Source organism: Portunus trituberculatus, chromosome 41 (genome assembly GCF_017591435.1).
Source record: "Portunus trituberculatus isolate SZX2019 chromosome 41, ASM1759143v1, whole genome shotgun sequence".
NCBI classification, from domain to species: Eukaryota; Metazoa; Arthropoda; class Malacostraca; order Decapoda; family Portunidae; genus Portunus; species Portunus trituberculatus.
The window spans coordinates 8,605,169-8,630,436 of record NC_059295.1 but is presented as its reverse complement, the minus strand read 5'-3'; the positions used below and the strand labels follow the sequence as shown (position 1 = coordinate 8,630,436).

The 25,268-nt window shown below is 37.1% G+C and overlaps 1 protein-coding gene across 1 annotated transcript in view; it reads right to left on the bottom strand.

Annotated features, from left to right (window-relative positions):
- Positions 1-25,268, bottom strand: part of LOC123517194 (transcriptional regulator ATRX-like) — a 166,385-nt gene that overhangs the window by 78,933 nt on the left and 62,184 nt on the right. Inside the window, 9 exon segments of the mRNA XM_045277199.1 lie at positions 4,234-4,409; positions 5,735-5,872; positions 9,914-10,077; positions 10,172-10,335; positions 12,118-12,234; positions 14,426-14,563; positions 14,802-14,927; positions 15,359-15,461; positions 15,568-15,663. Of these exon segments, the coding sequence (XP_045133134.1) occupies positions 4,234-4,409; positions 5,735-5,872; positions 9,914-10,077; positions 10,172-10,335; positions 12,118-12,234; positions 14,426-14,563; positions 14,802-14,927; positions 15,359-15,461; positions 15,568-15,663 (1,222 nt within the window).

Genomic DNA, 25,268 nt, shown 5'->3' with positions numbered 1-25,268 from the left:
ATCTTTGCGGGAAACTAAATTTTTTAACATCTCTCAGACATCTTCCCTTCCTCAGTTTCTTACTATGCGATCTTGTGCTTCTAAAGTCATATTCTTCTCTCAGGATCAGTTTCTCATTATCCACTTCATCCATTCCGTTAATCAATTTATAAACTTGTATCAGATCCCCTCTCTCTCTTCTCTGCTCCAAGGTTGGTAGATCCATTGCCTTTAGTCTCTCCTCATATGTCATCCCTTTAAATTCTGGAACCATTCTTGTAGCCATTTTTTGTAGTCTCTCTAATTTTCTTATGTGTTTCTTTTTATGGGGAGTCCACACAACTCCTGCATATTCCAATCTAGGTCTTATTTTAGTACTTATCAATTTCTTCATCATTTCCTTGTCCATATAGTGAAATGCTAATCCAATATTCCTTAGCAAATTATACGTCTCTCTGAAAATTCTATCAATATGGCTTACCGGTTGATTATTTTCTTCCATTGTCACTCCCAAGTCCTTTTCCTTTTTTACTTTTTCTAGTTCTACTCCATCTCCCATCTTATAGATTCCCACTGGTCGTCTTTCACTTTTTCCCATTTCCATGACATGGCTTTTGTCCACATTGAATTCCATCTCCCATTTTTTGCTCCATTTCCAGATCTTGTTTAAGTCTTCCTGTAGTATTTCACAATCCTCTTTTTGTTTAATGACTCTGCACAGTTTCGCATCGTCCGCAAACAGATTTATGTAGCTGTTCACTCCCTCTGGCATGTCATTTATATATACGAGAAAAAGTATTGGTGCCAATACTGACCCCTGTGGCACTCCGCTGTCTACTGTTCTCCACTTGGACTTCATATCTTTAACTATCGTCCTTATTTCTCTCCCCCTTAAGTAATTCTTCATCCATCTCAATGTGCTTCCTTTTAAGCCACCCTTCTCCTCTAACTTCCATAGTAATCTTTCATGTGGCACTTTATCAAAAGCCTTTTTTAGATCTAAATAAATACAGTCAACCCATCCTCTCTCTCTTGTACTTTATCAACTATTCTAGAGTAGAAACTCAATAAATTTGTTACACATGACCGACCTTTTCTAAAACCAAATTGGCTATTTGATAATATTTTGTTGTCTTCAAGAAACTCGATCCATTGCTTCTTTATTACTTTTTCACACATCTTGCATATTACACTAGTTAGTGATACCGGTCTGTAATTTAAAGGTTCTTCCTTCCTTCCGCTCTTATATATGGGAACCACCTCAGCTCTTTTCCACTCCACTGGCACTGTTCCATTTTCTATTGAGCATTTTATGATGTTGTATATTGGACTTGCTAGTTCTTCCCTACATTCTTTCAGTATTCTGCCTGAGACTTCATCCGGTCCCATTGCCTTTTCCTCATCCAATTCCGTCATCAACTTTTTATTTCAAGCTTGGTTACTTTAATCTCTTTCATATAGACAGTCTCTCTATTACCCTGTGGTCTTTCAAATTTGGATTCCTTAGTAAAGACCTCCTGAAATTTACTATTCAACAGTTCTGCCATACTTTTTGGGTTTTCCACCATTCCGTTATCTCCTTTTAACCTTTCTATTGTTTCTTTTTGTCTTATTTTTCCATTTATGAATCTGTAGAACAATTTTAGTTGTTCCTTACATTTTTCGACAATGTCCTTTTCATAGTTCCTTTCTTCTTCCTTTCTCACTTTAGCATATTCATTTCTTGTTGTTTTGAAGTTTTCTTTATTTTCTGGATTTCTGTTTCTTCTCCACCTTTTCCAACAGTGGAAGTGCCAAGAAACGTCAGGCTATAAGTTTAGAGGTGAAAATGGACATCATAAAACAGCTTGAGAAAGGTGAGAAAATGTCTGATGTGGCACAAAAATTTTAAATGAATGATATTAAAAGCATTACATATTACAGGTACTGTATAAGGTATGTCGTACTTATTGGGATTTATGTGCAGGTATTCTTAATGTAAACAAAACTTTAAAACAATGGGAAAAAAGGCAATGGAGACCCGACTTTGGATATACAAACAGATGGAGTTACGAATAGCCTCTCGGTCCCCATTATGTTCGTAAGTTGGGGAGTTTCTGTAAACAAAACACAAGCGGATACCGTATCTATGAATTTTTCGTACCGTAAATAGAATCGAGGGTAGTAATTAGCAAACACTGTAACATGAATTTACCGTATAACGAAGTACCGTATAAGGAGGACTTACTGTATACCGGATACCAGTGCGCATCCCTAATCCTGCTGCAGTCTTGCGGGAAACAACTTTCTTCTACGTTTTAGCAGTACTATTTCATTTTGAAACTTACAATTGCAACAAAGAGGCTTATTATTGGTGAAAATAAGGAATCTAGTAAAAGTGCAAATGTTAGTGAACCACATCCCTTCACTACCAGATTCACAGGAAGGAAATCATCCTCCAACAACCTCTCTCATCCTCCCCACCCTTCTCCCCTCCTATTCTACATAATCCATCACCAGCCTTCACTTACAGTATGTACAAATCAAAATTAAAAAAAAAAAAAAAATTACATTGAAATTTTTATAAACTTGAGATTTTGCTAGGATTAGAACGAATTACTTGATTTATAGGTACTGATAGTTGAACCTCTTGATACTTGAACAGCCATTTGGAACGAATTAAGTTCGAGTATTGAACCTCCCCTGTAATTTGTTCTAGTCTTAGCAAAACCTAAAGTTTATAAAAATTTCAATTTAATTTTTCTATAAATTTGATTTGTACATACAGGTAACTCTTGATATACACGTGTTCAATTTACACATTTTTGTTAATACGCGACCAAAAAAATATTATAATTAATTAAAATTGTGCGATCAGTTTGCTTGTACACGATTTGGACCACATTCCGCATCCCCCTATTATCTATTGTTTCTTATGAGAATTACAAGTTTGTTTTACGCAAGTTTTGAAATACACGATGCCTCTTGGAACGTATCTATCGTGTAAATCGAGAGTTACCTGTACACTGTAAGTGATGGCTGATGATGAATAACATAGAAGAGGAGGGGAGAAGGACAGGGAGGAGAAGGGAGGTCGTCAGAGGACAAGTCACCATTCATGAAAAGGTCTGGGGTGTGATTCCTGTGAATCCACTAGTGGAGGGATGTAGCTCACTAACACTTGAACTTTCACTAGATTCCTTGTTTTCATCACCAATAAACCCTTTTGGTGCCATTGTAAGTTTTTAAATGAAAAACTGCCGACAAAACACAGAAGAATGTTGTTTTTCTCAAGACTGCGGCAGAACTAGGGATGTGCATTGGTATCCATTATACTGGAATACTTTTTTTTTTTTTACCAGGTAATACAGTATCAGAACAGGACAATGGCAGTGGCAGGGAGGGAGAGGCCAGAGCTTTGTTTACAACCATGTGCGTGGCCATTCAATTACCAGATATTTTCACCACTAATAAGTTTTTGGTGTTAATGTAAGTTTATAAATGAAAAACTACAGACAGAACACACAAATGTTTTTCTGAAGACCACAGCAGCACAACTGGCAGAGGGGGGAGGAGGGAGAGGCTAAGGAGCCTTTGTTTACAAGCACACGTGAGGACGTTTGACATCAGGTATTTTTTTGAGTAATAAATCTAACTTTTGCTTTCAAGTATTGAAAAGTTTGACTATTAAGATGTTCAAGTATTGAGTCTCCACTGTATTGTGCGGCATATTGATAATAGCAACCTCTTAGTGCCTTAGCCAATCAATGAACCACCCCAGCACCCTGGCCAGTCCCTTCTAGCCATCCCCTGTACCCCAACCCTCACCAATAACTCTCACACTTTCTTAGGATATATAAAAATTTTAGTCAGCATTATTGTTATCAGTATTATTAGTAGTATTGTTAATAGTTTATGTTGTTGATATAGTTCTAATTGCAGCCTATCCCAAAAGTTGGATTTCCTATTTTAATTATTCAAAATACTTAGGTTCCAATGACAAAGTCTGTAAAAAATGGAAGGATGAAAACTGAACCATGGAAAAAATTAATGTCCACTGTACTTATGTGCAGAACAAAATGAGTGCGTACTCGGATATTGTAAAAGTGAAACAACCGATCATATAGCAAAATTAGGTCAGTAAACACCAAACATTGTGAAAGCAGTACATTACATAACAGTGAATACCTGTTATATTAAATTTCACACATCCATTACTTGATCTCTACCCCATTAACAATGTCAGTGATGTTTACTTTTCACTCAGTCTCTTACCTGTACACATCCCTCCAGCAAATTATGCAGAATGTGAGCCCTCCTCTTCATTCTTCTCACATCCCTTGGCATAGCTTCCACACACTGACCTTGCTCAATTGGATTTGCAAACCGATTCATGAATTCCTTCTTGGTTCCCAATAAATTTGGTTTGATGAACTGTATCATACAGTGATCTGAAGGACAGATTTGTGTCATAATAGGAGTATTCACTTTAATGATGTAGATGTTACATACTACTGAATATTTTAATTTCTGATGTCTTGTGGATCTTACAGATCATAGTTGAATGTTTTCTCCCCAAATTATCTTATACATATGTGTAATTAATTTCAGGTATATAGCACACCTTAGAAAATAATATCAAAACAGTTATAAGGCTGATTTGTATTAGCAGTTGGGTATGAGAAAAATTAAGAGATGACTCAGAATACCTAACTTCATAAAAGCTGTTTTGAACAGAAAAGAGATGTGATTTCTAGTTTAGGTTATACATAAAGGATAGATCAAGGATGCTCAGCGTAGAAGAAGAGGAGAGTTGAATGTCATTGAAAAAAAGGGGATAGTTGTCTGGAAGGCTGTCAAGTTGATAGATGGAGGAATTTAATTTTTGAGGGATCGAACAATACTAAGTTTGCTTTGCCTAAATCATAAATTCTAGAAGCCAGGGGCCATATTCTGCAAACTGTCATAGCCAATGATGTGATCATAGCAAGACAAAATGGTGCATTTTAGACATGTCTAAACCTTGTGACATCATCATAAGTGCTAATACAGGGTTCAGCCTGTTATAGTGCTTCAAGTCCTGCATCCATAAAGGCTGGCAGGGTATTGAATAGAATTAAGAGAGCATCACATGAGCTCAAGCTATTTCTAAAACAAAATGATTTAACAGCAGAACTTTTAAAATTTTCAAGAAATTAATGAGGAATTAGACAAGATGACTATCAAAGATTTTAGATTACAATAAAGTAGGATCTGCATTCTTCATGTGTAACTGAAGAACATGGACCAGTGGTTCTCAAACTGTGTTCTGCAGAAGTTTCACGAAGACCTTTCAAGGGTTCAGTGGCAAAAATCTATATGTTTGACAAAAACTTACTTTTATTTATTAATATGAACAAGAATGGATAAAACTTAATATGAGAGATGAAATAATTTTTTTTTTTAGAGAGAGAGAGAGAGAGAGAGAGAGAGAGAGAGAGAGAGAGAGAGAGAGAGAGAGAGAGAGAGAGAGAGAGAGAGAGAGAGAGAGAGAGAGAGAGAGAGAGAGAGAGAGAGAGAGAGAGAGAGAGAGAGAGAGACTACATGAAGTCCATGTTCATTTAGCACCTTTTAAATAAACTTGGTGAAGGGGTTGTAGGGGTTTCTGCTAAATACTAGAAGTGCAAAAGTGTTCCGTAAGTTTGAAAAGTTTGAGAACCACTGACACTGATCTTATGTAATAAATCAAGAAAGTTCTGCATCAAATATAACACTGACCTACCAAAATTCTACTTACATTCCTTAAGATTGTTCTGAAGAGGTGTACCAGTGAGGATAATGCGACGTTTGGTTCTTATCTTGTTGATGGCAACAGACAAAGCAGTCTTTTCATTCTTCAACATATGGCCTTCATCACACACCACAACATCAGGTCCTGTACAAGATATATAACAGTAATTCACAATGATCATGCAGCATAGATAAAAGTAGCTTCCAAAAAGCCAATCAACACTACATCCATAAATCCTCAATATCACTTATAAAATCAGGAAAACTGGCCAAGGATAGTCAATCCTTATCCCAGCATATGCCATAAGTTCAATATAAAAAAAATAAAGATGACAAAAACACAACATACTGTTATGCAGAGTGATTAAATTCTTGCTTCTGAAAAAGATGAGCCATCACCATAGGCATATATGACTAAAACAATGAGAATGAAAACTCAGAACATGAAAAATGCAATCAATCAATCATGGGAGGCATACGCCAGGGGGTGCATCGCCTTGCCTACCCTATGGTGCCACTCCAGGCAGTCATGTCTCGCAAGTCTTCATGCAGGCTCCCTTCCCATACCAAGAAACTCCCAGCCATGAGTTCTGTGGATGTCCCCTTGGCCTCCTCCATGCTGGGTTATCCCTTTCGGAAACAACCCGATATGCAGGATCGGCTTCCAGGTAGCATGCCACATGCCCATATAGTTGCAGTTGGCATTGACGGACTATGCTGGTAACTGGCCTCAAATCAGTCTCACAGAGCAATTGCTGATTTGACACAAAGTCATACCAGCGGTACCCCATGATCCTGCAAAGGCATCTAGTACCAAAGACATCAATTCACCTCTTCAGAACAGTGTTCAGTGTCCATGTCTCACAACTGAAGAGTAAGACTGGGATCACCAGCAACTTCAAGATCTGAATCTTCATCCGTCTGCACAAGTACCGACAACGCTCATGTTGAGCGAGTCCATAATACCATGGGCCAGGCCAATCTGCTGTATAACCTCCTGGCTCGACCCACCATCGTTACACACTACACTACCAAGGTACAGGCAACCCCCGCTTTACAAAGGTTCACACAACGAAATTTCACTAAAACAAAGGTTTCCTTTTACTACCACCTGCTCGTTTAACAAACACCAAACTCGCTTTAACAAAATTTTATCCAGGTAATTTTTTCCAAGTTTGAAAGCCCCGCTGTATCACGCAAGCCAACAGGCTTTTGAATACACCAGCGCCTCATGAACAAAACACGCACCACTCACTCCCCTAGTTCAAAATAATAACAGCGTTAGTAGCAGCTTGTCTTCCCTTGCTCTACATGTCACCAAAACGCCCTGCAATGTTGCCTAGCGTTGCTAAGAAGACCAGTAAGTCTCTTACTCTTGAAGTGAAGCAGGATATCATTCACAGACACAAGGCGAGAAAACTAATAGCATTGCTTCCCACCATGTCTTGACTCCATCTACTGTACCATTTTCAAGTCAGCAGACTCTATTAAGAAGGCTGGTGAGACCATATCTTCCTTGCAACCTAAAAGAACCACCTGAACTCGTGATTCTGCAATGGATAAAATGGAAAGCCTTGTGGAAATGTGGTATATAAGTTTTGTATGCAGTACAATGATGCGCCCTTTGTTTACATTCCACAGGTTGCCAGCTAGCGTATTTCCCGCTCCACTCTCCCTCCCTTCATAAATTTAAGATCATCAACATTATAAAGATACTTACTTAATGGAAGTTCAAGTCAGGGGTTAAACTTGTTATAATTGGTTCGCTTAATGAAAATTTGTTTAACGAAGGTTTTTTTAGGAACATAACCTTTGTTAAGCGGGGATTGCCTGTATGTGAAATTTCCCAAGATCTCAATGTCCCCACCACATGCATGGACGGACTGTACTGTTTCACCCAGTAGGCTTCCAAACACCTAAATCTTGGTCTTGGGCCAGGAAACCTGAAACCTGGAGTCCCAAGGGCTTCACCTCCTCGTACAGTACCTCAAGAGCCATTACTAGAAACCCCAGTGACTCAGCAAAGATTACTGCATCATTGGCAAAAACAAGATATGTAATCTCAGTATTGCCGACAGATGCTCCACAATGACTTTGGTCTATAACTCTGCCTAGTGTTGAAAATTGATGGAGCAAGCAAGAATCCCTGCCTCACTCCTGTATTTACAGTAAAGAAGCTGGACATGCCCCGTCCACACTTTACAGCATTCACCGTCCCGGAGTAGAGGTCAGTTAATAGACCAATAATCCTTGCAGGAATCCCACAGGAAAAACACAAGAACCACAATAAATGGAAACTCTTCTACTATAGTTATTCTCTTGGACATAAATGTTAAGGACAAAACCTAATGCAAAAAAAGATAAATATAGATGGATAGGTGAGTAAATAAGTTACAGTGGACCGCTGGACCTTAAACCATTCAGACCTAGTACAATTTAGATTTCCATCCAAAAATTGATTATAGTATCACCAAAGATTGACCAAAAACTGGACCTCAACTGGCCACAAAGGCTGAGAAGCATCAGTAGCATGTCTCTGTTATTGTTGGATGCAGTCACTGTGGCTAAATCGATCATTAGTACCAAAATTAAAAACAAAGATGTTATCAAAGCAACTGATCTTGCCAAAGGATGTTTTTATTGTCTAAGTACACTCAATCACTGGTCAAAACTAATCGGGACTACGAGATCTGTTATGCTCTGTGTGTCTATGTAACTATGGGTGTATTCTACAGGATGCTACCCATCTAGCCATAGTATCCCCCTTTACTTGGGACAGTTGTTCATCTAGAGCACTGGCTACACTATTCATTGCAGAAGAGTTCGTTGGAAACATTATTCATAGATGAAATAAAGTTTTAAGAGAAAGAGAGAGAACAGAGGTCACAGAGTCCTGTTAAAGGTTTGTTTACAACATTGTTCCCATTGCAGGAGGTAAGCGACTTTTCCCCTTTTATATTGTAAGAGGTGGGGGGAAGTCTTGAAACATTCCTCTTAAATTAGATCAGGTCATAGATAAATGGAAATATAGAAGCAGATAGGGAGTTTCAGAGTTTACTAGAGAAAGGTATGACTGATTTAGAGTACTAGTTAACTCCTGCATTAGAGTTGAACAGAATAGGGGCAGCAAGGCTGCAGGAAGAGGGGAGGTATGTAGTAAGCAAGATCAAAAGAGCTGTAAGTATAAAAATAGCAGAAGATGGCAAGAGATGCAACATTGTGGCAGTGAAAAAAGGCTGAACACAGTCAGAGAAAATGAATTGATAAGACAATAAAGCTTTTGATTCCATCCTATTCAATAGAACAATGTGAGTGGGAACTCCCATACATGTGAAGAATACTCTACACATTGGCAGATAAGGTCCTTGTCCAGAGTTAGCAGTTGGGAGGTGGGAAAACTGGCAAAGACAACTCACAACACTTAACTTCATAAAAGCTGTTACAGCCAGAGAATAGAGGTGAGGCTTCTAGTTTAGATTATAAGGACAAACCAAAGAAATTTAATGTAGAGTAGGAAGACAGTTGAGTGTCTTTGAAGAAGATAGTTGTCTGGAAGGTTGTGTCATGTTGATAGATGGAGAAATTGAGTTTTTGAGGCACTGAATGATATTGAGTTTTCTCTGCCCCAAACAGAAATTTTAGAGAGATCAGATGTCAGGCATTTTGTGGTGTCCCTATGGCATCTGTTAACTTGAATGGTTAGTCATCTCTAAAAACACATGGAAAAGTGATGATATCATCAGTGTACAAATAGATAGGACTATAAGGTTAATTTAGATCACTGATGAACAATAGGAGGAGAGTGGGTGAGAAAATAGACCGCTGAGGAACACCACTGTTAAAAGATTTAGGAGAAGAACAGTAGCCATCTACCACAGCAGCAAAAGATGGTCAGAGAGGAAATCTGAGATGAAGTTGCAGAGAGAAGGATAGAAGCTGAGCAAAAGATGGTCAGAGAGGAAATCTGAGATGAAGTTGCAGAGAAAGGATAGAAGCTGTTGAAGAAGGGATTTACATTTGATATCATGTACAAAAGGACTAGATTATTGTATCTAAAGTAGGTACAAAAGATTAAACAACTATGTGAAGTAAGTCAAATGTCAAATCTTAAGAGTAGTCTGTCTCATTCTAGAAAACTTGTAAATTGTTCCATAATTTGTTCATAAAAGAAAATACCATTACAAACCTGGATCAACCAGTGTCTTTTGGAAGATTTCTTTCATCTTGCCCTTATAGCGTTTGTTTTTGCCATTGGAGAGATTGCGGAACATGCTGTAGCCCATGACGCAGACACCTCCTTCTCTCCACCAATCATCCAGGCGGTATGCACGGCCCCAGAGATCCTTGGCACTGTGTGAGACTGTAAGTGTTCTGCACAACTACAACAAGAGGAGTTTCTTATGTCATGTATCACTTTCTAACAAGCCAAGAAATAATGACTTACGAGGCCAACTCGATCACATCAAAAGGGAGCATTTTCCCTTTTAACCATACGCTGAATTCTGCAACCCAATTGAAGATAGTGTTGACAGGACAGCACACCAAAATTCTCTGGATCTCTTTAGATACACTCTTGTTGGTAAGTAGCGTGTGACAGAATGTGATCACCTGCAGAGGATAATAAGAGATAATTAAATCAATGAGAAATCAAATAGTACTAATTTCAATTTTCATCAAATTTGTTCTAAATAGAGGTAATGTTGGAAACGTACCACGTATGACCCAGAATCCATTATCAATGTTACTAGAAGTTACTGTATGGTGCTTTGGAAGCTTTGTAACTCCACACTACATTGCTGTTTCCACCAATTATGTCTATTCATCAGATCCTGCTCCATCCCAAATCCAAAATAAAAATTCCATTGACTTAGCATATAGTCTCATTTCTCTCCTTTCCTGGTCTCTTCCTTTTTCTGTACATTCCTCTCTCTCTCTCTCTCTCTCTCTCTCTCTCTCTCTCTCTCTCTCTCTCTCTCTCTCTCTCTCTCTATCCTTCTGATCATCTCCCAATCACAAAACTTGCATACAAATAATCCTCCTCTATACAACCCCTCTCTTTCTCCATCACTCTTCTGGTTTTGTTCTTCTTACCTCACCCTCACTAACTGACTTTCTCCTTACTACCTGTATCTTTGTTATGATGGTGATTTTTTAAAACTTGTAATGTGTGTCTATTTACGTAGTTGTATATTACAGGGTTCGAGTGGGGCTCATAGTGACCTGTCTTCATATCTGCATTTATCTAACTTTTCTTTAAATATTTGCATACTTTCTGCTGCTACAATCTCTTCACTCAAGCTGTTCCAGATGTCAAACATTCTGTGTGGAAAACTATACTTTTTAATGTTCCTCGAACAATGACTTTTCATGATCCTGGAGCATCCTCTTGTTCATCTATCTCCATTCTCCATCAGTGATACTAGGTCTTTTCTGTCTATCCTTCAAAGTTGGTAATTCCATTTCCTTCAGTCTTTCTTCACAGGGAAGATCCTTTATTTCTGGCACCATCTTTGTAATGGTCCATTAGATTCTTTCTAGTTTTCTGATATGTGTGTGTGTGGCCAGTGATGACCCAGACAAATCACATTATGAGAGAGAGAGAGAGAGAGAGAGAGAGAGAGAGAGAGAGAGAGAGAGAGAGAGAGAGAGAGAGAGAGAGAGAGAGAGAGAGAGAGAGAGAGAGAGAGAGAGAGAGAGAGAGAGAGAGAGATAACCATGATTTTGTCTTCCCAGAGCATTATGCTAGTCTAAGGGACAGGAATTTTTGAGAATTATCAGAAAGTGCCAAGTTGTGTCAGAAAGTACTATCGGAAAAGCTCTTAAGTGAGATAACAGTGCATGGAGGGAGAGAGAGAGAGAGAGAGAGAGAGAGAGAGAGAGAGAGAGAGAGAGAGAGAGAGAGAGAGAGAGAGAGAGAGAGAGAGAGAGAGAGAGAGAGAGAGAGAGAGAAAACTATTTTGACAGTACAGAGGTGTTAAGCAGGATGTTAAGAATTAATTTATTTATCTCTATCTCTATCTCTCTCTCTTGGAAGAATGTCACCCATGGAGGAGGGAAGGAGGGAGAAGTGAGGTCAGATAGTGGGGAGAGAGGAGGGAAGGATGGAAGGGCTCAAGAGCATTCAGTGTTATTAGTGTTACAGGTCTCTTTCAAATAAAATTTTATTCTGGCATTACATAAGGTTGAGCAAAATAATCAGTCTGAAAACTGGCATGCACAGATAGCTTCCCATACACAACTGTGTAAGTAGTGGTTGCCTGGATTGAAGAGATTAAGACATTAAGCTAATGATCTTTAAAAATATGATCATTATAGAAATAAAAGGGCTTTGTTCTTTAAATTATTTTGTGTCTATAACAAAGAATGAAAATAATAAAAAAGTATAATTACCTGAAGAGTTTTGCCCAGACCCATGCTGTGAGCCAGGATGCAGCCACTACCTGGTTTGGTCTTCAGCTGCTCTATGCTTTCTACTGTTGCATCCCACATGAACTTTATACCTTTAAACTAGACATGAAAAGAAAACATAATATTTAGTGAAGGTAATATGTCAATACCTTACACAGATCTAATCATAAAGAAAAATGCTAAATGAATAACCAAAAATTTTCAATTATATTTTAAACTATCTTTCTGCTTCAGTGGAAGTTAGAAGGTGCTTTAACAATAGAGAGATAAAGGAAAAAATCACTGATACAAAAAAATTCTAAATATCATGAATTGAATTTCCATCTCACAAGAACTGAATTTTCTTTTCTTTATCTGCTAACAAATGGCATTTTTGCATGGAAGAAGGTTTCATATGCACTGATATAAATTGCATGAAAAGGGACTTGACATCTACATCATAATACAGTTAAGTATATATATATATATATATATATATATATATATATATATATATATATATATATATATATATATATATATATATATAGTAGACCATTTTGAATGCATGTACTATTGAAGTCAACAGCGAGGTCTGCATTATTCTTTTGTACAGCGTATTTTGTGTTTTCGCACAAGGCGCGTTTCGTTTTAGTTGGTGGAGTAGTGTGCCAAAGTCCATTTCTCTAGGCGTCTTCGGTCTTGATCAGACCATCTTCAGGAGAAAGTGAGTGCAACTTGTGAGGATGCGGCCAGAATCTTCGTTACCATCCCAGCGACAGCCACACGGAGCTGTAGCCGGCTGCTCATTGGCGCTTCAGGCGAAACTCGATCCGGCGCTCTGACTGGCTACTTGACGCGACTACCTGCTTCCGCCGCCCATATAAGCCCGCATCCTCACAAGTTGCACTCACTTCTCTCCTGAAGATGGTCTGATCAAGACCGAAGGCGTCTAGAGAAATGGACTTTGGCACACTACTCCACCAACTAAAACCGGACGAACAGCGCCTTGTGCGAAAACACAAAATACGCTGTACAAAAGAATAATGCAGACCTCGCTGTTGACTTCAATAGTACATATATATATATATATATATATATATATATATATATATATATATATATATATATATATATATATATAACTCGATTTACATGATAGTTGCATTCCAAGATGCATCGCATATTTCAAAATTCACGTAAAACAAACTTGTAATTCTCATAAGAAATAATAGATAATAGGTGGATGCGGGATGTGGTAAAAAAAAAAAAAATTCATACAAAATGTTCTATTTATTTGGCTAAATTAACATGTTTTTATTATTTACCATTCTGAATACTAGAAGTGTATTTAAAGTAAAGGTTGGGCCAAATCGTGTATAAGCAAACCGATCACGCAAATTCAATTATGATATTTTTTCGGTCGTGTATTAACAAAAACGCGTAAATTAAACACAAGTAAATCAAGTTACCTGTATATATATATATATATATATATATATATATATATATATATATATATATATATATATATATATATATACAGGTAACTCGATTTATGCGATAGATGTGTTCCAAGAGGCATCGCGTATATCAAAATTCGCATAAAGCAAACTTGTAATTCTCATAAGAAACAATAGATAATAGGGGGGATGCAGGATGTGGTCCAAAAAAATTAGTACAAAATACTATTTGGCTAAATTAACATGTTTTTATTATTTACCATTTTAAATACTAGAAGAGTATTTAAAGTAAAGGAAAAAGCAAAAAACAATAAGAAAAAACAACAAGAAGAATACATAAACACAACATTCACTGCATCAATGCCTTCACCACTCACACCACAGTCAGTCACCATCTTCCTCTGAGCTTTTCACTTGATCAAAAATCCACTTATCAAAAATAACACCACGGTATAAAAGTAAACACTAGTAAAAAAATAAATGCAGGACACCAATGTCTTCACTCCTCACAAGCACTTACTGTTACTATCCACTCTCTGGCGCGCAGTTTGAAATTGCATCTGGCGCTCGGTTTGGAAATACGGTTGGGCTAAATCGCGTATAAGCAAACCTATCGTGCATATTTGATTAATTACAATATTTTTTTTCAGTAGTGTATTAACAAAAACGCGTAAATTAAACATGCGTAAATCAAGAGTTACCTGTATATATATATATATATATATATATATATATATATATATATATATATATATATATATATATATATATATAGACACACACACACACACACACACACACACAGACAACCCACACAATTTCTTCAAGAGATATATCAAACCACTTACCTGATGAGGTTTTAGTGACTTGACTAATTTTTCATGAACTGATACCAGCTCTGCTTTTGTTTCAGGATCAAAATCCAGTACCAGCTTATCAAATCCTTCTTGGTCTTTCTCAACATCAACCATAAATATTTCATTATACTGAAAAGAAAGTTAAGGTAAAATTCTAGTAATTAATATTATTATCATTATTATTATTATTATTATTATCATTATTATTATTATTATTACCATCACTATTATTACCATTATCATTACTGCTATCATTTAAAAAGTCAATTCATACTAATGCCTTTATGAATTCACATATAACTCTAGGAAAATGTCGTTCTTGAGCACACTTGATACACTATGTTCTATAAAATGTGATAAAACCCACATGCTTTTGTCGTTCAGTAATACGCTTGCGGCGGTCTTCCTCTTCTTGCGTAGCATTCTTAGTGGTCTGCATCAAATCTTCATCTCTGATAACTTTTCTTATTTTCTTGTGCTTGCTTGGTGACTCCTATTGAAGAAATTTCCATGAATACACATATTCTTTAAAATCTACGTAAAATTTCAAAATAGAATTGGAGGTGAACCATAGCAAATGCAATGCAAAGTAATCAAGATAAAAGAGAGACAAATGTATCCTATAGACAGAGAGGACAATTGTCCTGCTATACAGTTTATTTAACAAATGACAATGCACACTAATTATCTGCATGAAAATAAATGACCAAGAGTTTGTAAAAAAAAAAAAAAAAAAAAAAAAAAAAAAAAAATCTAGAGCTTATGAGACAAATAATGTCTATTACATTGAAATGAAGGTCCAGATATTTGGATAATGAATGAATGAAAGAAGCTGCACCAAAAGCTTAAGCCAATGAAGCATAGCAAAGTTGTGAGCTTTATCAGTGGTACAGTGAAAAGCATCTGCAATAAAACAATACCGACCTTTACTTCCTCATCATCATCATCATCATCATCCTCGTCAGATGATGATGACATTTTTCTAATGCGTTTCCTCTTGCCTTTAGGTTTCTCCTCCTCTTCTTCACTAAAATTTGAAAAAACAACGTGTATATAAGCAACTATACATATGAGCATTTATAATCAATTGGTCATATGTACACTATCCCAACAAACTGTAATTTATCATTCACCTTTCCTCCTCTGTTGTAACTTTTTTCTTTGCCTTCTTCTTGCCACTGTCACTATCATCTGAGGATGATATCTGGAAAGCTCTTCTTTTTCTGGGTCTGTAATCAAGAATATTGTATAACACAAACTACATAACAATGTGAAAATCACCTAATCAAAAAAACATTCACTTCTCAAGAAAAGTTACTGCATTTACTGGTTTATTATTACACACCTCAACATAAGGCACACCCATACTTTAAAGGATATTTTGTGGAAAAATTCTAGTTTCATCACTAATTTATTGAAAAAAAAATAATAATAAATAAATAAAATAAATAAATAAAAAAAAATATTGTGTGCATAAGTGTCCTATGTAAGAGGGCCAATGGCCAGGGACAAACAAAATCTTTTAATGAAAAGAAAGAACCATTTAATGCCAGTTCCTTTAGAGATGTTTGAAGAAATAATAATAATAATAATAATAATAATAATAATAATAATAATAATAATAATAAACTGAGCCAGATAGAATAGGAAGAAAAGAAAAAACAGGTCAAGTGTCTTGATACCTTCCAATTGAAAAGTTTAAGTTATAGGAAAGAGGAAATACAGAAGTAGGCATGGAGTTCCAGTTTATCAGAGAGAGAAAAGACTGAATAATTGAGAATATTGGTTAATTCTTTGTATATACTATCTGTTATGTTGCAGGGTGATGAGGGATGAGTGCCAATGAAACAATTAGCAAGTGTATACACTAGAGAGCAAAACCACAGCACTCAATCACACCGTCAGTAGTAGTTTTTTTTTTTTTTTTTTTTTTTGCCTATAGCACCTACAGGCATACTTGAAGAGTAGGAAGCTATTAAGCTTCCACCCATTAATGGCGCAGGCAATTTTATTCATAGTGGTACCCATATTAGACCCCATATCACCACCCAAGCACATCTTTGATGTAACCACCTTGAACCTGGGTATCATGGTGACATGTAGGTAACTTAAAACCACTCGATAAATGGCATAACTTCGAAGCGGTATATGGTGGGATTTGAACCTACGTGTGGACGTCTGCCCGATCCTACGCTCACCACCTTCTCCATCACGTCACCACCCCCCTAAAGTACAGTCGAGACTCAATACTCGAACGTCTAAATAGTCGAACTTTTCAATAGTCAAAGGCAAAAGTTCGACTTAATACTCATAAAAATACCTATTAGACGAACGTCCATCCACGTGGCTGTAAACATAAAAGGCCTCATCCTTCCCGCCACCCCACGCACCCCACCAGTCCATTGCAGCCAGTTGATCCTTCGCTGTCATAAGAATAACATTGTCCTGTGCTTTCATCCTTCCCGCCGCCCCATGCGCCCCACCGCAGCCAGTTGATCCTTTGCTGTCGTAAGAATAACATTGTCCTGCGCTTTCTCTCCATAGTTTTTTTTTCTTTTTGTTTAGAAGCTTACAATGGTAACGAAGTGGGTTGTTAGTGGTGAGAATAAGCATACAAGAAAGAATGTAGTGACAACCATCAAAAGGAAAAAGGAGATTATTGATAAATACGAGAAAAAGGAAAAATAACCAATCTTGCAGCTGAGTACTGTATGGCCAAATCTACAGTAGCCACAAGACTAAAGAGGATAGAGCTCATTAAAAGAGCTGATGTGTTTATTGGTGTGAAAAGGCAATTTAAGCAACCTGTGGCAGTGGAAGAAATGGAAAAATTGTTGATTGGATAAACCAAAGGCAGAGGCTGGTGATTCTTTGTCAGAGGGCATAATTTGTGCGAAGGCTATGCTTCTGCATTGTGATCTTATTTCCGATACTACATCTGACTCCAATGATGATTTTAAAGCAAGTAAAGGGTGGTTTGTGATTTTCCAAAAAAGAACTGGAATTCATTCTGTTGTGACGCACGGCAAGCCCGCAAGTGCTGACAGAGTTGCCGCTAAGTAATTTGTGCCTGAATTTAAGAAATTTGTGGATAAGGAGTGCTCAAGCCCACAACAGATCTTTAATTGTGATGAAACTGGCCTGTTTTGGAAAAAAAAAAAAAAAAACTACCAAACATGATCTATATAACAAAGGAGAAGTGTTTGCCAGGACACAAGCCCATGAAAGACAGGCTAACCCTGCTTCTGTGCGCCAATGCTAGCGGCGACTGCAAAATTAAACCACTGCGTTTTTCTAAACTTGAGTTTGGCAATGGTTGGAATGAATTACCTGATTCATAGGTATCAATAGTCGAACTAAATACTTGAACGGCCATTTGGAACTAATTAAGTTTGAGTATTGAGTCTCCACTGTACAGGCAACACCCGTTTAACGAAGGTTCACACAACGAAATTTCGCTACGACGAAGGTTTCATTTTTACTACCATCTGCTCGTTTAATGAACACCAAATTCGCTTTAATGAAGTTTTATCCAGGAAACTTTTTCCAAGTTTGAAAGCCCCACCGAATCACGCAAGCCGACAAGCTTTTGAATAGACCAGGAGCCGCAAATACTAAGACCTGCCTCAGGAGAAATCCTGGGACACCTGTAGAATCAAGATCAAGATCAAGATCAAGCCTCTCATGGACAGCACACGCACCAGTCAATCCCATAACAGCGTCAGCAGCAGCTCGTCTTCACTCGCTCAACTTACCACCAAAACGCCCTGCAATGTGGTCTAGCGTTCCTAAGAAGACCAGGAAGTCTCTTACTCTCGAAGTGAAGCTGGATATTATTCACAGACACGAGGCGAGAAAACTATAGCATTGCTGGCCCCCATCTTGACTCCATATACTGTCTTTATTATTTTCAAGTCAGCAGACTCTATTAAGAAGGCTGGTGAGACTGTATCTTCCTTGCAAGCTAAAAGAACCACCTGAACTCGTGACTCTACAATGGATAAAATGGAAAGCCTTGTGGAAATATGGTACATAAGTTTTGTATGCGGTACAATGATGCGCCCTTTGTTTACATTCCACAGGTTGCCGGTTAGTGTCTTTCCCGTTTCACTCTCCCTCCCTTCATAAATTTAAGATCATCAACATTATAAAATCACGTACATACATACATTAGTGTACATTATAATGACTTAAATTAAATTTAACTGCCTAAATGTTAAACTTCATAATCTTTACTTTCATTAAACCTTTCACTATATTATGATGCACTCTCGCTTTGCTTACTCTCAATGGAAGTTCAAGTCAGGGGTTGAACTTGTTATAATCGGTTCGCTTAACGAAGTTTCGCTTAACGAAGTTTCGCTTAACGAAGTGTTTTTTAGGAATGTAACCACTTTGTTAAGCGGGGGTTGCCTGTACTTGAATAAGGTGCATCCTATATGCTGTCAAATATGGTACCTAATTGTGGATGATAAGGAGCTAAGGTGGATGGGTAGATTGGGAAGAACTATTTCTCAATAAAAGTATATAAAGAAATTCAACTATCATGTGATGTTGTAACCCATAAGTTTTTGAATGGCGGGTGCACGATAATAGTAATTCTGTGTGCAATATAGACATGTGTAGCTTTTTAAGTATGTGTGATAGCATATAGTGCCTAGATACAAAAGTGGAAAATAGATCGATCTCCTAAATTGCAGACCAGTGTTGCTGACTAGATCTGCAAAATTGTATTCAAGGGCTTGATGGTATAGATACAGTCATCTCTCAATTCATGTGATGGTTGCGTTTCTGGAGATGTTGCATTATTGAAAATCACGTTATTCAAACATAATTTTTCCATAATAAACAATGGTAATAGGGCAGGGTGGGGGGGATTATGTTCCTTGCCACTGTGAAAGTCTGCCCATTTTGGGGATTTTGTTACTCGAACCTTAACACTTATAGCCCGTCATAACAGGAGGGGTTATTTTCAAGATACATAGATAAACAAAATGGGTAGCAAACGTTAGAAAGTTTCCTCGAGACCTTTTAGTGTTCAATCAAATTATTTTAACAAACACTGGGACATTTATATATCATTAGAAAGCTTAGGAGTTACTCTTTGCTGTGGTATAATTATTACTGAACAAACACAACATACATGCACAAAAAAATCAAACAATGGTTAAAAAAATTTAGAGCAAGATAAATTTGGAAAGGTATTTTTTTTATTTCCTTGATATTTTTTGCAAAAGCACATCAACAAAGTTTATGAATCACATATCAATTCAAAAATAAAAAGTTTCCCTTTGATATACTGCATTCATTATAGAAAATAAAGCAGAAAAGTAAGTAAAATATAATATAATGAAAATTCAACTTCTCGTGGTAAGAAACAAGTGTCAACACATCCTCCTCATGTGACTCCATCAAGCCAGCACCACACACATCTAAGCTAATAAGTTTTCCTTTGATATACTGCATTCATTATGGAAAATAAATCAAGGAAGGAAGCAAATTGTAATAAGAAAATTCAACTTCTTCGCAGTCAGAAACAAGCATCAACATATCCTCTTCAGCCAACTCCATCAAGCCAGCACTACGCACTCTTATCTAAACCAATAATGAAATAAAAACAACGATTCCAATATTGTCATGCAATCATATGTTTCTGAACTAATTACTTCTCCATGGAAATATGTATATCTTATATCTCAAGAAATACATAAAAAATAATGAAATACAGCACACTGACATTAACGCTCTCACCATCCTAACGCTTGGCACCCTCACACCTACACAAATATACCCTTGTAAAAGCTGATACATGATTGGCTAAGTGTCCACCATCTTGAAAACAAAGGGCTAATGACAGGCCTCGATATATGACAGATAGCCTTAAGCATAAACAAACTGTGCGGCATAAAAGGGGCACGGCATTTGAAAAGCGCCACGATCGTGCCTGATGGGCTCTAATGTAAGAGCCACGATGGTGCCTGACTGGCTACAAGGGTTAAAAAATAACCTTAAAAAATATCAATACATTGCTACATCACAGAACCAATAAAAACTAGAACCTGGGTATCACGGTGACATGCAGGTAACTTTAAACCACTTGACAAATGGCAGAGCTTCAAAGTGGTGTGTGATGGGATTCAAACTTACATATAGACATCTACCTGATCCCACACTCACCACCTTACCCACTACCCCACCGCTTCCCTCTACAGTCTGCGTGAAAAGTTACCACGCCAATAGTCTTTGGTTACACATTTCATGTCAGATCCTCCCCCAAAAAAAAAAACATACAAATTCTAATTCTACCCAATACTTAGTACTTTATTGCATTCCCTTTTTTTTTGAGCACCTGTTTTAAGACATTTTGGCACACTGTCAGCTAAATTTTTAAGTGTTTTAGGCTTGAAGTCTGCCCAACAACTGTGAAGCTCTTTTACCAGCTTGGAGAATGTGGTGGTGTCACAGCCTCATAAGTTGGCCTCAATTACAGCCCTTAAACTCTCTATTGAAGAAGTACCTGGTGAATTGCCAAGCCAATCTTTTATGGTGTTAATTTTACAATTATCTAGCCATTCTTTGACAATTTTAGCAGTATGAGGTGGTGCCCCATCCTGTTGGAAAATCTCACCTTTGGTTTTCTCACATGAGGAGTCAAGATTATCCATTAACCCCTTCAGTACCATGACGTGTTTTCATATTTATTCTGTTATTATTTGGTGACTTTATACAGCTTCAGAAACTTATGTGGGTATTAAAATAGTGAAGATTCTAACCATTATTTTTCTTATCTCCACAGACCCTTCTTAATGTAAATAAAACCATCTAATCGTATTAAAAACTCAAAATGAAAATGCGTCCCTGTACTGAAGAAGTTAAGAGTTCCACATACACTTGTTTAATGATAGTAGTGTGTTTAGAGAACACAACAAGAGCATCAAGACCAGTGAAAGTAAAACATCCCCAAACCAATAAACTCTGAGGATGTTTGGTGATTTTTTGAGTGTAGCAGGGATCATCAGGATCAGAGCTTGGGCGCCTGTACACTCTGCTAGATGTTGTACCACTTACACAGAAAGTGCTCTCATCAGACCACAGTACTGTACGCCACTTATCTAAGGTCCAATCTTGATATTTTTTTTGTAAACTGGATCCTTTTATTTCTCTGAGTCATTTATAAGTGGCTTTTTCCTTGCCCGGTAACAGTGGTACCCAAGGTCACGCTGCAAAGTATCATGGACAGTACAGATAGAGACACCAGCTAATAAGTCAGGATTCCCTTCCTTAATCTGGCATCCTGTAAGGCTGAGATTGACTTCCAGCTGCCTCCTGAGAAGTGTTCTTGTCCTCTCAGGTACCTTACGTGGCCTACCAAGTGGCTTTTGTGAGAGTGGTAAATTTTTGCCCCCACCAATTTTGAATTTTTTAAGGAGCTCCAGCACAGTACGAAATTTCAGGCCTTTTTGAATGTAGATTTCTTTGTTGCTAATATCTGCTCTTTGGAAATCAATGATAGCTTGAATAGTTTTCTCATCAGTGCACTTCCCATCCATGTCTATTAAGCTGTGATGCATAAGAAAGGAAGTGCAATATTAGTGTGGAAAGCAGGAAAAAGCAAACAAAGCAGTACCATACATCCAATCCCTCTGACAAGGAGGAGTGCCTCTCGGCAGCATGAGGGTAGAGAGGCATGTACCTTGCTGCCAGACATACGATATCTCTCTCACCCCTCTTGGCTTTCTTGCAACAAAAAAAAAAAAAAAAAAAAAAAAAAAAAAAAAAAAAATACAGGCAACTTATAAAGTCACCGCTCCGCTCCCTAGATGTGGTGACTTTTCGTGCAGACTGTAAGTTACCATTCAGCTTTGACAGGGGAAGGATGTTGCACTGCCATGAACAATTATTGGTCTTAATTGTTCCCAAACTTTTATTATTATTCTTTTTTAATATTGTATTCTTTACTTTTTACATTCCATAAGCAAGGATGTTCTTTCAAAATTCCTATGAAGTGGCATTCTTGGTCCATTGAAATTTAGTTGCCATAACTGTCATACGCATGTGAGCATCCACTCGAGCTCTTGTCTGGTGCAATACTGAGCTGCCTCATGCAATCAACCTCAAGAATTAATCCCTTCCTGGCAGAGGATCTATATATAGATGTTTTGAAAATGGGACTTTTTGTCAGATCGGCTATATACAGAAACTTGTTCTTATTTTACTACACAAAGTTGTAGCGTGGTCTATATACAGATGATTCCTTACAAGTAACAAAATTCATAAAATAAATAATTATTTGGCATCTGAAATATCCAAACACTGGTCAACATCAACATGGCCTCTCAAGTGCTTTATTGATGGTGGATGTGCTACGCACATAAGCTAATACTGGAAATTTTTGCATTTTTTATGCTTTTTTATTATTAGCCTATTTATGTCAAAGAGAAAAAACTATCGTACACCAGCAACGTTGCCTAAAAACAAATTGGTATAAAACAAATACAAAGAAAAGTTGAAGTAATTTACATCCAGGTTACAAGTCCTGGATGTGAGTAACTAAAACATTCATACAAATACATTGACATATATTATCACCAATCAAACACAAACAACACTTACAAATAGATTCAATTGTTTGTTCAGTTTTGTGGTAGAGTCTATATATAGATGTCAATCTAGAGTGCCCAATTGCTGGGAAACTATATATAGATGTATGGATGAAAGTCACTAGAGTCTATGCATATATAGACGATTTATTATTTTTTAGTTCATTCATCTGCCCTGCTGCGTGGAAGGGGTTAAACAACTCGAGCAGAGAAGTCACAGAATGCCTAATTTATACTCTATTTCAAATTTCTGATTGAAGTACTGAATTTAGTATTATTCAATGCTTCAAAACTTAATTCCTCCTTTAACTTGATACAACCTTCCAGATAAGCATCCCATTTTCTTCATTAGGCCTAACTGTTGTCCTTTTCTACAATGGACATCCTCAGTCTGTCCTTTACTAATAATCTAAATTTCACATTTCATCTCAAGCTGAAATATCTATGAAGCTAAGCATTCTGAGCAGTCTCCACTAGTATTTCTCATTCCTATACCTGATAACTCTGTACAGTGCTTACTCCAATTTTGCGAGTTCAAATTTTGCGATACACCAATTTTGAGACCAAGGACCAAAAATTGCCATTTTTAAAATTTCCCCATCTTGTTCCTTTCTCCTGGTATTGCGAGTGGTAGCGGGAGAGAAAGCGTTCCCGCAAATTATATATTACTGTATTATATAGGCAATATTTTATTAATTTATTCATATTTATCATATTATACTATATTATTATCATATTTATATTACATTTATCAGTTTGGTGGTTTTTGGCTAGTTTTCATAAAAATCTGGTAGTAATTAAACAAAGCTCATCTGGCAACACTGCCCCACTCCCTCCCACCTTCCATTTGTTTACGTATACCTCCACGGAGTTCTCTCTGCAAATTTGGAGGAATCCTTGTGCTCGACTTTGTGCAACATGGCGCCACCAACCAAGAAAAACATTAGGCTAACTTTGGATCAGAAGATGAAGATAATTAAGATAAAAAGAGATGGAAAAAGGAACTGTGATATTTCCAGAGAATTTGGTGTGGGAGAATCAACTGTGAGAATGGTGTTTAAAAACAGTGAGAAAATTGAAAAAGCTGTAAAAACCTATGGTGGACAGATTTTTTATTCTCGTAGCCATTGTACAAACACTGTGATCATTCATATGGAAAGATACCTGGCTCAATATATATGTGATATAAATATGGACAAAATATTAGGAAAATATTGAAAAATTAGGCGACCATGGACAAGGGGTCCACCATATTCAATTTTTCCCATAGGAATAATACTTCCAATTTTGCGATTTCCAAATTTACGACTCACAATGCCGCCCCATTTCTCGCAAAATTGGAGTATGCACTGTACAGGTGCCTTATCTGTCATGTATCAAATAACTGCTGCAAAATTGCATCTTTTGCTATTTTTTACTACTATTTTCATACAAATTGCTCTTTTGATCTTGCTAACTGCAAGCTTCCTTGCAGCCTTGCTGCACAAGACCACCATTATTTTCTCACCCCTATTCTGCTGACCCCACCAATGCAAGAGTTAACCACTATTCTCAATCATTCACTCATTTCTCTATTAAACTTAGGAATTTCCAGCCTGCTTCTGTATTTCCTCCTTCTTATGACTCTAATTTTTTCAAGAGAGAGGTCTCAAGATTGCAAGATGCTTATTCTCAGATTCTATTTGAGCTCGATTCAAGGCTTTGCACCTCAGTAGGTCTATTTCTTCACTCTTTTCTTGCCATTGGTTAATGCCCTTCTTACATAAAAATTCCATTGGTGCCTTATTCATCAACTTTCCATGATTGTGCTACTACTGTGTAAACCTATGAATCACTTTCTTATTCAATCATGTGCGTGTAACTATTGACTCTTACTCCAAAACAGTTTATCAATTTGAAAAAAAATCAACTATAAATGTAAAACATTCATTCACTTCTTGAGAAAATTTATCAATTTCTCCAATCACTGCTTCATACTCCTACTTGCTCTATCCTCATTTTCAATCCAAAGCTGGATGTTGCGCATACGTGCGTAACGACACCACTTGCTCTCGTGCCCACAATCTTGAATCTTCAGAATTTTCTACCATCTGGCTAAGACTTCAATGTCACTCTCTAACTAAATTCATCTGTGCTGTATACCTCTCACCTAATTCCTCTGACTATGTAAAATTCTTTGACTATTTGACTTCCAAGGTGGAGCACATCTTATCTCACTTTCCTTTTGCTGAGAT